The 13,149-nt window shown below is 52.9% G+C and overlaps 2 protein-coding genes across 4 annotated transcripts in view; one reads left to right on the top strand and one right to left on the bottom strand.

Moving 5' to 3' along the window:
• The window catches only part of YEATS2 (YEATS domain containing 2), a 100,505-nt gene extending 97,323 nt beyond the window's left edge, over window positions 1-3,182 (top strand). For all 3 annotated transcript variants that reach the window (XM_046658411.1, XM_046658412.1, XM_046658410.1), the window contains one exon: window positions 1,323-3,182. In XM_046658411.1, coding sequence (XP_046514367.1) covers window positions 1,323-1,431 — 109 coding nt within the window. In that variant the 3' untranslated portion in view covers window positions 1,432-3,182. The remainder of the gene's footprint in view (window positions 1-1,322) is intronic.
• Window positions 3,183-4,162: 980 nt separating this feature from the next.
• Window positions 4,163-13,136, bottom strand: MAP6D1 (MAP6 domain containing 1). The gene is made up of 3 exons (XM_046657716.1): window positions 12,714-13,136; window positions 7,598-7,715; window positions 4,163-7,046 (listed from the first exon to the last, which is right to left on the bottom strand). The coding sequence occupies exons 1-3, from the start codon at window positions 13,091-13,093 to the stop codon at window positions 6,966-6,968; spliced, it is 579 nt and encodes a 192-aa protein (XP_046513672.1). The 5' UTR covers window positions 13,094-13,136; the 3' UTR covers window positions 4,163-6,965.
• Between the last annotated feature and the right edge of the window lie 13 nt (window positions 13,137-13,149).

The raw sequence follows: 13,149 nt of genomic DNA, 5'->3' as shown, positions 1-13,149 counted from the left end.
GTCAGTGCTTGGGACGTTCTCAGTGCCAGACAGACTCAGGTTTTGCTTGGTCATTTTGAGAGACTCTCCTGGTTGTGAAAGCTCAGCTGTGCCCAGAGGCCTGTATCTTCCCAATCACTGCTTCACAGACACTCTTCAGCAGGACTCAGTTAGGTTACAGGGTTGGTTGAACAAATACGAGCTCTTTGCAGGTCAAGATAATGACAGTGTCCATTATGTGTCACATATTGGGGCCAGGATTGCATATGTTATCTAATTTGTTTTTCATCACAGAAGTCTTACTCCCTTTAGAAATTGGGAAACCAGGCTTTGAAAGGTGATCTTCCCTGGCTTTCCCAGAAGTGCATGATAGAACCCAGATTCAAACTCAGATCTCATTGGCTGTAAAGCCCACAGGCTCACCACTGCTCTCTGATCATCATTGACTGGGACACTGAATTTCTCTCTTTTCTTAGGAATGGTAGACAGGTAGCCCTTGTTCCACATCCTGGCATTCCTTCCAAAGGAAACAAAAATTTTATCCCATTGCGTTTAAAGGCTGTCGTAAATTTATAAAATTGTAACAAAGTGCGTGAGGACCCGAAGAGGCCTGATGGGAGGACTGTCAGGTCAGACTTCACGGGAATATGATGCCTCTGGCAGTGCCGGGGAGCTCTAAGAAAACAGAGGGGAACAAAGGAGTTCAGCAATGCCGCTTACTGTGCTGCTGAAACCCAGGCAGGGCTGAGCGCCTTCTGTGGCCCTGGCTCCCTCCATGGTCCTGATTGTGGAGGTACAGCGACTTGGGTGCTTTTGGTAAGAACATCTAATGTCACATTTGGCCTGGCATAGCTCCTTCTCCCATGTTGCCAAGAGGTGGGAAATATGGTCCCAGAGTTCTGAGGTGCTTTGGCTCAGCTTTCACTATAAGACTGAATTATAGAAATATCATCTTTTCTCTTGTGCACTTTACTTCCTTTCTCTTTTCTCAACCCTCAGATTCTTTTTTTCTTAACCATTCAACCAACTTTTTGAAATCCATCTCATGCATGTGACTGGGAAGTCAGATTTGAGCCGTGAATAGGGCTGACTGTCAAGAGGGTGGGCCAGATCTTCGCCAAAGTGAAAAGGAATCAGTGGGAAGGGGAGAGAGAGAGAGAGAGAGAGAGAGAGAGCGCTCCTGCCACTCCTTTCCCCATGGCCCTAAATCAGGCCTTGTCACTCATCATTGTCCCCTTCTATTAGAACCCGTGTCAGGGGGGTGGGCCTTCTGATAAATTAAGTGATTAAATTGTGCAATGGTCAAGAGAACTGCACCTAACACCCTTTGTTTTTTGGACCAGGATTCCCAAAGAAATTACAGTGAGTAATATTCACCAGGCCATTTGCAACATTCCCTTTCTGGACTTCCTCACAAACAAACACATGGGGATACTGAATGAAGATCAGTGAATGGAGTGAAGATGCCCCTAGAAAAGCAGGATTTGAAGCTGCATCCGAAGCTTTGAACTGTGCTGACTCTTCTGTTTGGGGAAGGAGGTTGTTTTCTGTGTGCCTCAGAATATCACGGCTGCCAAACCATTACCTCCACCTAATGCAGTGTAACACCAGAGCGTTCAGTCCCAGATCAGATCCTTTTAGGACAGAAGTGTGTTTCCTCATTTTAGAGTGGAGCTGTGAGTGGATGCATGCTCTGTCAGCTTGCATTTGTCCACTCTCTGTGCAGGCTCCGTGAGAGTCTCAGAGCTGGGCCGGGCCACATGCATCAGGTCCTTCTCTCCTCTGGGTGTCCTCGGGGGCACCTTGGGCCTGAGTCTCCCTCCAAGAGGCAGAAAGTGAGTCTGGTGGACTAGAGATCTCACCCATTCTGTGGGCTGGGGTTCCAGGCAGCCCAGCTGTCACCTAGGAACATCTGGAGGAGGGTTGGCCTTCAGCACTCAGCGGGTGCCCGTGGTGTGGAGGATCCACAGTCAGCCCATGTGAATGAGCTACAGGAAGTGGTAATCACGTGTAGAAAAAATAAAAGCCTGGGAGGCTGCAAACAGAACAGAATTCTTGTTTCATGAGGCACAGGAGCATTGCTACCACCAGTCTCAGAGCACTGTGAAGGGACACACAGATCCCAGAATAGTCAGGAAAAGGTTTCACTATAACCAAGAAGTCATGTTAGTGATGTGTTAGTCACAGACAGCACCCACAAACCTGGGCACTTGGCAGACGCGTACCAGCTTTGCGTACGTCCTGGGCAGAGAGCTGGTTCCACACCATTTGCATGGTCTGCAGGAGCTTCTGCTACTGAATCCATGTTGGGTGGCTGATGGGGAGCAGCCCCTGGGATGGGCCTGCTGGGGTTGTTCATCCTATCAGTGTATTTGGTGTCCTCTTCTTCTCTGTTAAGGAGTTTTTCCCAAGAAGAAAAGTGTTTCAAAGAAACACTCACTTGTGAGTGCCTTAAAGGTAGAGAAATGACTGCTGAAGCTGAGAGACAGGGATGTCAGTGCTCAGAAGCGGTGAGAACAGACTGCGTGCATGCGCAGAGCCCCTCTCAACGGGAGGAGAGGTGAGTAGGAGGAGGAAGGTTAGCAGTGCCCTGAGTGATGTCCAGTTCCATTAGACACACTGTCCCCATCTTCCCAACAGTCTATGTGGAAGGAAAGGAAAGAATTTACTCTGTTAGGAATCTTCTCGAAGAAAACTTGAAACCTGTGAGTCACAGTCAAAGAAACTTATCCACGAAACATAATTCATGTTTTCATGAGTCCTATAGATGTTTGAGTCAGAAGAAGAAGGAGGGAGGTGACTGTGAGAAATCGCCCCTTTTTATTCAACATCTGGGGATTGCAAATGCAGAAGGAAATCTATTTGGTTAGGCCTAGGCCATGCCTTGGCTGAGTATAAAATAGCTTAGTGGTGAAGGCTCAGATAGTCTGTACGTGAACTGCTCCAAGCGGGGTTACTGGCACATGTACAGAGGCATTCAGCGTGGACTGTGCCTGAGACCAACAGGGTGGAGGATTCGATCCCAGTGAGAGCTGAGTCATTTATTACAGGTATGAACGCCCAAGGAAATTACCTTTTAGCAAAAGAAAGTTAAATGATTTAACAGTCCCCATATGTGTTAATGTCTCACATGTATTTGTATCATAACGTGTAACATAATTGTGGAACAAAAATATCTACAATAAATCTTTTAGTATTTGTGATGGGTTTCTCTGAGTGTGAAGCACTACCCTCTGGGAGGATTCCCCTTGCCTCGGGTCAGAAAGAGCTGGGATGGGGCAAAGGTACAGGTGTTTGTGTGTTTAATTCTTCCACTTCTTTTCAAAAAGAATTTGCAGCTACGGCGAGATAAAGGGTTACAGTTACATAAAAGTCTGAAAAACCTTTGGAAGATCCGTGTTGACCCTGGGCATAATGCTTTCCGACAGCCTGGGGCAGAGGACGCCTCCCTGAGTGAGCTCAGAGCCAAGGCAGAGCAGGAAACAGCGCTGTGGTCCAGGAGAAACGCTCTGGTGTGCTGGGTTTGCCTGTGCTGAGGTCTGAAGGAATTACTTGGTCCTGCTTTGACCATCTGCTGTCATGATGTCTAAAAAATTACCAAAAAATGCAGAGACATTTCAGAAATGACCACTTTTTATATCTACCATGAAGAACTAAAGGCTTTGAAAGGTTTGGCTCTTCAACGGCAAGCGGTTCTGGGGAGGAGGCATGTGATGCAGCCCAAGCAGGTAGCTTTCCTGGGACCCAACTTCACCCACTGTCAGCCTTTGGGGAGCGAGTGGTCTGGAGCAAGGAGAGTAGGGCCATTGCAGAGATCCCTTCCTGTTAATTGTCGCCGCCATGGTTTTGACAGGAGTCACAGAACAGATCGTTAAAGTTCACTGTCACAGGCGCTACCTTAGTCGGGGACTCCCTCTTACTGACTAAAGGAGCCTGTGTGCATGGGGCCAGCGGAGGTGACCCTGCTCCCAGGGGAACGGCCCCCATCTCCCCAGGGTGGGCTGCAGGGCCACCAGCCAGCAGAGCCAAGGTTTTCTCAAAGATGCTTTTTAGAGTTTGGCCTAAAACCCTGGAGTTATTAGAGAAATGAAAGTCTTGGTATTGTGATGAGTTTTTCTGAGTGTGAAGCACCAGGGAGCACAGAGCGGTGGGACTCAGGTCTGAATGACTTTGGGTGGAAGGACCTCAGGGGCTGCTGCACTGGGGCCTCCTAGCGCATCCTCATGGCTGGTGGAGGCAGCGCGTGGCAGCGCCAACTTTGGTTATGGAGTGATTAATAGTGGACTCTTTGGCTGAACTTAGCAAACAGATTGTTTTTTATTTTTTAAAAAACTTTTCTCTTTACAGAATTAATACAAAAATGTTTATTATATAGACACTTTAGCAAATGTAGTAAGGGGTAAAAAATTTTAAATTACCCATAATTCCCCTTCTCAAAGATAACCACTGTTAATATTCCCAGTGCGTTTCTGTCTCTATCTACGTATATTGTGTGTATGATGTATATGTGTTGGGACCACATAGCTGAGACTTGTCTCAGTTGCTTCTCAAGGCCACTCCAGTAACACGATGTCAGGCCTTCCCACAACGGCGTAGAAAGCAGTTTCTTCTTCAGAACCCAGATCTCCTCATAGTTAATGAAGTCTAGTAAGAAAGGTTATGGGGTTGGGGTGTTTGTGAAAAGCTTTCTGTTCTGGTGCATTCTAAAAAGGATGTCGAGCAGGCACACCTGTCTCCCAGCGGTCAGGCCTGAGGCAGTGGTGCTTCCCCCCCCCCCCCCCCTCGCTGCTGCGGAGTCAACGCTGCCAGGAAGGGGCACCCTGCTCTGTCCCAGCCGACGGCCAGCGGAGCTGATGGGTCTGTCTATAGAGCAAAAGAATGACTGGGCTTCCCGGGCAGGCTCTGGGGGAGGGGAGGGCACTGCCAGCTGTGCAGTGTGACAAGCTCTGGAGGGAAGGACTGTCAGTGGTGTCAGATGAACCAAAGCTGCGGATGAGAATAGAGCCGGCTCGCTGGGAGGGGGGAAGGGCGCCTGGGCAGGAAAGAAGAACTCCAGCAGCTGTGCTTTGCCGGCATTTACTGTCTGCGCACCTGCACGCGAACGCATGCTCTAGCACGGCAGCGGGTGCTGGCCTCTCTGTGCACATAGGGAAACGGGAAGCTTCAGCTGCTCACAGCTCGGGCGTGGAGAAGCCAGGAGTTGAGCCCACGACTAGCTTCAAAGACAGTCCTTTTGTCCTAGGCTCCCGGGGTGGGGAGTAGGGAGACATGTGAAAGAGGGGAGGTTGGTGGCTTCTGTGAAATCGATAACGCCAGTGTGGCCTGCAGCCCAAAGGGAGAGTTCTCAGGATTCACAAGCCTCCAAGGGACACCAGCAGTGGCCATGATACGTGAAAGTCCTCGATACCAAGAGGAGGACACAGGAAGACGTATGAGAAGGTGCTCGTTTATAATTAAAGAAATAAAGTGACAAGAAATGGAAACAGTGCATTTCTGCATTTTAGTAAGATCTGAGATTGTACAGTGAATCTGTGCACTTCCCACAGAATGCCCAGTGGGCAGGCTCTTTTCTCTTCAAAACATCTAACATGCGAACCAATGACGTCTGAAATAATAGAACCTTTGTGTAACCATATGGTTTTGGTTTTCCCTTTCAAATGATTCTCTCCGAGCATTTCCTCTGCTGGAGTGAGGGAGGGGCTGTGCCTGCCGGAGCTAGCACCTCAGGGGATGGCCCCCTTTGCAGCCTGAGCTGGAAACACGGCCTCGCCTCCACGCTGAGGCGGCTCCAAAACCCAGATCCCCCTCCTGCAGCTTAAGTAAGTGCTCACCAGACTGGAGCCCGTGTGGGATGGAGAGGGATAAAGACCCACGGGGAAATCCTGAGTTTCCTTGCCAAAAACTGTCCAAAGCTTGTGCCCCTAGTCTCTAAGAAGGAACATAAATTCCTTCAAATGTTTAAAGGACTGCTGTGCAAACAGGGGACCAGGCTTGTTCCATGTGGCCTCACTGGCTGGAATTTAGCACAAATGTCTGGAGAGAGCTGTCTTCCTCAACAGGTAGTAAGCTCCCTGTGACTGAGAGTATGAAAGTAGGGCAGGCGTGAGGGCAGAGGTTGCTGTAGATGACATTTTGAGGTCTTTCAGGAAACGAGGCTAATGCTGCCTTCTTCCCAAAAGTGCTCCCAATTCTTAGTGTGTATGGTAGTTCCCTTCTAGTCATCAATATGTTAAGGGAAAAAATTAGAATTAGTAATAAAATGGGCTCAGAAAGCTACCACAAGGTCAAAGTCATTCATTCATTCAGTGCATCAAACACTCTCCCAAGAAATGTTTCATTAAACCTAAGGGTCACCTTGGCCATAAGGAAGTTACGTCTTTGACATTGAAACCCTATGATTGATATTGTCTCTTTTGGAAACTCCTTGCTGGTTACTCAGCATCACCATGAGTCCCATGTGGGTGACCACCTAAGATTTTTTCTACACCTTGAACTTGTGGGGCCATTTGTAGGACTATCCAAGGACAGCACCTTGGGTTACCATAGGTTATAAATTATACAACCTGGGAAAACAAAGTGGACATAACTGGTTCTTTCGAGAACCTGTTAATGTCCATGTTCCTCAGCCCCGATGGACCAATTCAGTTCACAAAAGAATTGATCCTCAAGTTCTTCAGATTTAAAAACTGAAGGATGGCCAAAATTAAGATCAATTAAAAACAGATCTGAAGCCTTCTGCACGCTTCTCGAGGAAGAAGAGGATGGCTGAGGCCCCGAGTGGAGCTGGGTGGTGCCGTGTCCGTCTGAGCCTCTGCACCAGGCCCGCAGCCCTGGCGGCAGCTTGGAGAGGAATGGTGCCCCACAGTGACAAGAGGGACCCTTCCCCTCCTCTGACAGCAGGGGAGCGTCCGGTCCGAGAGTTCACCCCGTCCCCTGGTGGCAGCGGGCTCTGACCCACCCCGTGGCACTCTCCTCTTGGTGGGCAGTCACACGTTGAGGATCCGGGGAGCTGAAGTCTGAAAGATGGCTGAGGGGTTAGGAGCAAACTTCTTCCTCGCCTCAGGGACCTGAAAAATGAAATGTGGCCACGTATCAGTGGGCCTTTTCCTCGACTTGCCCCCTCCCCTCAGCTCCAGGAAAAAAATTCCCTCTTCCCATCCTCCCGAATGGTCCGTGGGGAACATCCACACTGGGCAGGGTCACTGCCTTAGTAGGTTGGATGGCACGAGGACCTGCAGTCTGCTCCCTGAAGCCCCCTTTGGGTGGAATCAGGAAGCTGAGTCGTCCCCACCTCCCCTCCATCTTCTCTTCTCTCTCACACAAGAGCTAGGGCCTGGGAAGGCTTGTCACTAGTGCCCAGTGGTCATGGGTAAGATGGGGATTTAGGAGGGGAAGAGACTGTTCCCCCAGAGAAGCCAGCACTAGGGGGACACCCACCTGGCTAATGACAAAGACGGACCTTGGTTTTCTGTTTGTTGAGGGACGATTGGGCACTCAGACACAGCTGTCCCTGGCCTTAATGCCACGTTACACCATCAAAAAGACTCCTAGTCCCTAACCTGGAAAAAGGCCCCATCCCACACCCCTGCAGCCCTGCAGCCTGGAGCTTCAGGCTGACCTGGAAACTGGCCCCGGGGCTGCTCTCCCATCCGGAGCTGTGGGTTGTGACAACGGTGGCGGGTTTCGCCTTTCTGGATCTCGATGGCTTCACTGCAGTCCAGGCCTGGAATTCCTGTCTGGAACAGAGAGCACAGTCACAACCTTGCCCAGGGTCAGCCATCCCTTCCCCTGACTCCCCCGGGGTTAGTGCCCTTGCCTCATGCTGCTTGGACTATTCCTGGCCAATATCCACTGCTGAGATCCTGCTTCAGCTCCAAGTGCACCTTTCTCCTCCAGAGACCGAACTAGCAGGGAAAGTGCGTACCCCAGACAGACCCAGTTCCAGGGTGCAGCAGGCCTTAGCTGACCTGCCCTTCACTTCTGAGTGTTCCACCGCGCAGTCCTCACCCTGATCCCGGAAGGAAGGAGGAGAGGAAACCTACTTCCTCTTTGCAGATGAGCAACAGGCTCAGACTGTGCAGGGAGTTGGGGAAGAGCTCAGTCAGCACCCAGATCTTATTTATCCCAAACTCGCAGCACCTGGTATGTGCTGGGCCTCAGAGACAAGGCCCAGCCCTTCCCTCCAGTGCTCCCTGTGTTGTCTGCAGCCACTTTGAGGAGCCCTGGAGGCCCTGGACCAATTGCTCACCTCCAGCCCAAGTCACTGGCAGCCCTTATGTCCAGAGGAGGAGCTGGCCTGGACAGGACCCAGCACAGCAAAGGTCCTCCACCCCTGGTTACGACTGAGAAGGAAAAATAAGGCTCAGTGTTTACTTTTTAATAATTTGTCTTAACTCCTGCAAAAGAGAATAAACCATAGTGACCATCTCAAAAAACTACAAGATGGTCTGGCTTTTGCACGGCTCTGCACGTGGACTCTCGTGCATGGGATGCTGGTCTGCGTTTGGTAAAACTGGCTCCCTGGAGGGAAGGGACAAAGGTGGCAGAGCCCAGCTCCACATCCTCAGAGTAGCATTCTTTTGAACACAACTTAATTCCTCAATTCCTCTGAACGAAAAAGACCTATTTTAATTCTGTCAACTCCCCAACTAGATGGTGAGCTCGGAAGGCAGAGACCAGTGTCCACAGGAGCCCCTGGCCGAGGTGATGTTCTCCAGCCAGGGGCAGCACCCACATCTCGGCTGGGTCCACTCTTGTCTTATCCCACCCAAAGCCCTGGCCAGGTGTCAGGCCCTGAGGTCAACAAAGTGGCCTTTTCTCCCTGGCAGCAGCACAGCTGGGCACCACTGGGCAGGCTGAGAATGCAGGAAGCAGCTGTGTCTGTCCGGGGTCAGCACTCGGGTGCCAGGAGGCGAGCTGGGCCAGGGCCCTATCGGATCATTTTTGCTTCTGAAGCCACAAGGTTCCAAAGGCCAGCTGCTCGAGCCATCTGCTGCTCTGTTTCTCCTGGGGAAGCAGTCCTCCCCTGGGCGTGCCCTTCTGTCACCAAACGGAGCTGAGCCTTGGGCCTGGCAGCCCAAACCTGCTGCCACAGGGTGGCTGCAGGGGTCCCAGAGCAGGAAGCGACCAGAGCCAAGGGCTAGAGCAGTGCCTGTGGCTGCTCCTGGGGCAGGGCTGGTGCTGGAGCCCAGGTGAAACGGGGCTGCAGTGGGGATGGAGAAGGGACATCAAAGATAGAACCAGCCAGACATGGTGACTGCCCAGGAGAAGAGGTGACTGCCCAGAGCTGCTTTGCTCTGGCCAAAGAAGATAATAAAAATACAAGACTAGCCAAGTGCACTGTGTGCCTCCTCTCACCAGGCAGGTTCCACACTGTCCACCTCATGCGGGCCTCAGCTGGACCCTGAGGGCTGCAATCCCCCCACTGAGGGGCAGGGGCCGCCTGGGGCAATGTGGGGAGCCCTGGACCGAGGCTCTGGAGGCCTGGGTTCTCAGCCCAACATGGCTTCAAACAAATCTCGTAACTTCTCTGAGCCTTAGCTTTCTCTGCGGGAAAGGGGGCTACAGATCCACAGGCACGAAGTGCTGAGCCTTCCTGTGGGGCGCTTGGGAAGTGGGAGTCAAGCCTTGTGACACTTTCACAGCCCTTAACTGCCTCTCCCAGGAAGGAAAGAGGAGATGACTGAGGAAGGCGCTCTTCTAGAAGTGGGTGGAGCTAGAAGCTGGGCAGAGGGAATTCTGGAGGGGAGGCACCGGGAGGAGCTGGTCAGGAGGAGGGCCGCAGGCTGGCTGGGGGCAGGATCTGCTGTGCCCACCTGGCCGAGCCAGTGAGGCAGGTCCGTTCTCACGTGGAGACCAGGGGCTGAGCGAGGAAGAACCTGCTGGGGGAGAGGCGTGGGCCAAGCACTGGTACCTTTGGTTCCCTAATGTGGGCATTTTCTTTGCTCTGGAATTTCTTTAAACAACGTGCTCAGGTAATGCGCATCTTGCAAGAAGGCTCATGCCAGGTGTGGGAGGTGAAGGGTCCCAGAGGTCAGCTGGCGTGGCACTGGGGGGAGCGAAGTTCAGCAGTGGTCCTGTGTCTCTGCCAGAGTTGGGGGTGTGGGGGCCCAGGCAGCCAAACTCTAGCTTGTTTCTGCTTTTCAGATGAAGAAAAGGCTGGAGAGGCCAAGGGACCCTCCAAGCTGATACACCAGAGAGTGAGAAGTCCAGAGAGTCGCACTCGGGCCAGTGCTCTGCCATTGCTGCAGGACGCAGAGCAGGAAATGAAGGGAGTCAGAGGAGGCCGCATCTCGGGAGACGATAACCTGTGGGGTGTCTGAGGCGAGACGCACTTGGGTTCCATTCCCTGCTCTGTGTGGCCTTGTGCCAGCTGCTCAAGTTGCTCATCTGCAGAATGGGGACAGCAGGAACTGAAGTGATTCCAGAGGCTTCCTGGGAAGCCTGGGGAGGGAATCCGTGGGAAGTCCTGAGCCTGGTGCCTGGGACTTGCTAAGCAGAGAGAAATAACTGGTACCTTTAGTGTCACTGCAGCTGGGGTGCCATCTGCTCAACGCGGGTGAGGGACTGCTTCTAAACGCCCAGCCTTTGCGTGAACACGCCCACGAGGAGGAGCTCAGCACCACGCAAGGCAGGCAGGCGGTTCCGCTGAGCAGAGAGAGCTTCCTCCCCCGCGCTGAAGCTGGCTCCCTGCCAGCTCCGCCCTGTCCTGCTCCTGGCGCCTGCACAGCAGCCATTTGCAGGGGCTGCGCACCCACGACCTCTGCCGCCCGGACCTCTCCACTCAGGCCGCTCCAGCTGGTTCAGAGCCCCATCCGGCAGCGGTCGGAACCATCCATGGCCTGGCTGGGGCCCGAGCGCTGCGACTCAGTGTCTGCTCTGCCCGCGACATTCCCACAGGCGCTGTGGCAGTTCAGCTTGAGCTCCGTGAACACAAGACCCACCCTGCAACCACCGCTCCCCGACAAGTTCCTGAACAGCTGCCCACCTGTGAAGGAAGGAGCCTCTGGGGAGATGGAACGTTCTGCATGTCTTGACAATGGTGGTGGTGCCCAGGGGTGTACAAAAGTCATCCAGCGGCTCACTTACAAGGGATGAATTTCCCGTATGGAAATTATACCTCAATACAGTTGATTTTTAAAATAATAAAATTGAGGGAGAAAGTTCATATCTTTCTGGCCCTTTAATTCCACAGGTAGCAATTTATTATAAAGAAATTATGGTATGAGCAAAGACTGAGCTCTAAGGATGCTTATGACGGAAGGTATTTTTTTCTCTAAGAAAAAGTTTTTTTAAAGGCAATACATGTACGTGTTAAAAAAAAAAAAAAAGCAACGGTTCAAAAGACAGAGTGAAAAGTCAGTCTCCTCCTGCTCTGGCAGCGTCCATCCCCCTCCCCTCCCTGCCTCTCCCCAGAGGTGACCATTGCCTCACTCAGAGATGGCCTGTGCTTATTTGAGCAGACTTGTGTATATCAGTGTCCCTTTTAAAAACACACATAGGAGACACGCTGTCTTGCATCTTGCTTTTTTGACATGTACCTATTGGAGATCGTGTGTTATCAGGCCGTCCTGGGCTTCCCAGTAGCCCAGCCTACGGTGGAGCTGTAACTAACCATCCAACAGCAGAGGACAGTGGGATTGTTTCCACCTGCTGCTGTACAATGTTGCGCACACCTTATACGGATGACCCTTAGCTGCCACCCCTTCAACACCTGTAGGGAAACCTCCTGGAAGTGAAGTAACTGGATCAAAGGAAGTGTTTTTAATAGCCCCAAATTAGAAATACACTAAATATTCAATGCCGTGAGAGTAGATTAAAAATATTTGGAGATACTGATCTATCTATAGATTTATACATGGATAACTAGATAGATCAATGTATGGATAAATGTATACCCAGCCGATAAAGTGCTGCACGTCTATTAAAATTCCCCTTGCGGAAGAACATCTGGTAACATGGGCAGCTATCCACCAAAGGTGCAAATGACGTGCACAGTAAGAATCTAACCATGTAAGAATTATAAATGGATATACACTCAAATGCAGGTTATGGGCTAGAAAGTTTGGGGTGGAGTTAGGGGATATTAATTTTCCTTGTTGTCATTTCCGGTTTTCCTACTGTGAGTGCATATTACTTTTGTAATAAGAGAAAGAAGGCAGAAGGCCCTCAGGTGTCCCGGGGCAGCGCTGAGGCGGGGGTGTGGGTGGGGAGGACCCACAGACCTGTCCTCAGCGAAAGCCAAGTCAACGGGCTTCAGTCGCTCTGTGGGACCCAAGGGGACCACCGGCTCGGGAGCCCTCTTGGTCCTCACCATTAACGCCCCCCCAGAGGGCACTGGCCAGAGGGAGCTTGGGCAGGTGGCCTGCGCGCACTCCGCCTATGGCTAGGCCCACTTGGTGGAAGCAAGCCGATTTTAACTCGGTCAAAGGCAGGGCTTTCTGGCAGGGCTGCCCACAAGGGGAGCGGGCTGTGAGTGAGGTAATGAGCCACTCGTCCCCGAAGGTGCTCATTCACTCTGAGGCTGGTCAGGGAACAGCGAAGGCGACGCATGCAGTGCCCAGGGACCAAAGGGGATGACCTGAGAGGCCACCTGCCGCTCTCGAAGTCGTGTAGGATGGTAGCTCCAGGCGCCCCCTCTTTCCCACCCACCCTGGTCCTCATGGCTCCTGGCCTCAGTCTCCTCCGACCACGGGCTCTGGATACGATGCGCTCCCCTGCCCCCAGCCCTGTACCTGTACGACGTGGTCGCTGCTGCCGCCGCGTCCGCGTCGCCGATGGGGAGCACGTAGACCCCCCGGGCGGAGGGCGCGGGGGGCTTGCCCCTGCGGCCGCCTGGCCCCGGCCCGCGCTCCTGCGGCGCATCTCTGGGCCCCGCGGGCGCCGTCCACACGCCGAAGTCCCGCTGGTACTGAGTGAGCGGCACGTCCCGGCTGGGGTTCCGGGCGCCGGCGGGGGACGGGCCCCTGCGCGAGGAGGCGCCGCCCGGGCCCGGCTCCTCGCTCTCGAGTTCCGAGTAGCTGTGCAGGGTCAGCGGCACTGCCACGTCGGAGCGGTCCAGCTGGTTCCAGCGGCGCGCCAGGCAGCAGAGGCGGCTGATGCAGGGCCACGCCATGCCGGCCCCGGCGCCCGCCGCTCGGCTCCCCGCGCCCCGGGCCGCGCCGCCCCCGC

The sequence above is a fragment of the Equus quagga genome, chromosome 4 (genome assembly GCF_021613505.1).
Source record: "Equus quagga isolate Etosha38 chromosome 4, UCLA_HA_Equagga_1.0, whole genome shotgun sequence".
Lineage (NCBI taxonomy): Eukaryota > Metazoa > Chordata > Mammalia > Perissodactyla > Equidae > Equus > Equus quagga.
The sequence above is the reverse complement of the archived record's forward strand: the minus strand, read 5'-3'. Positions and strand labels throughout refer to the sequence as shown.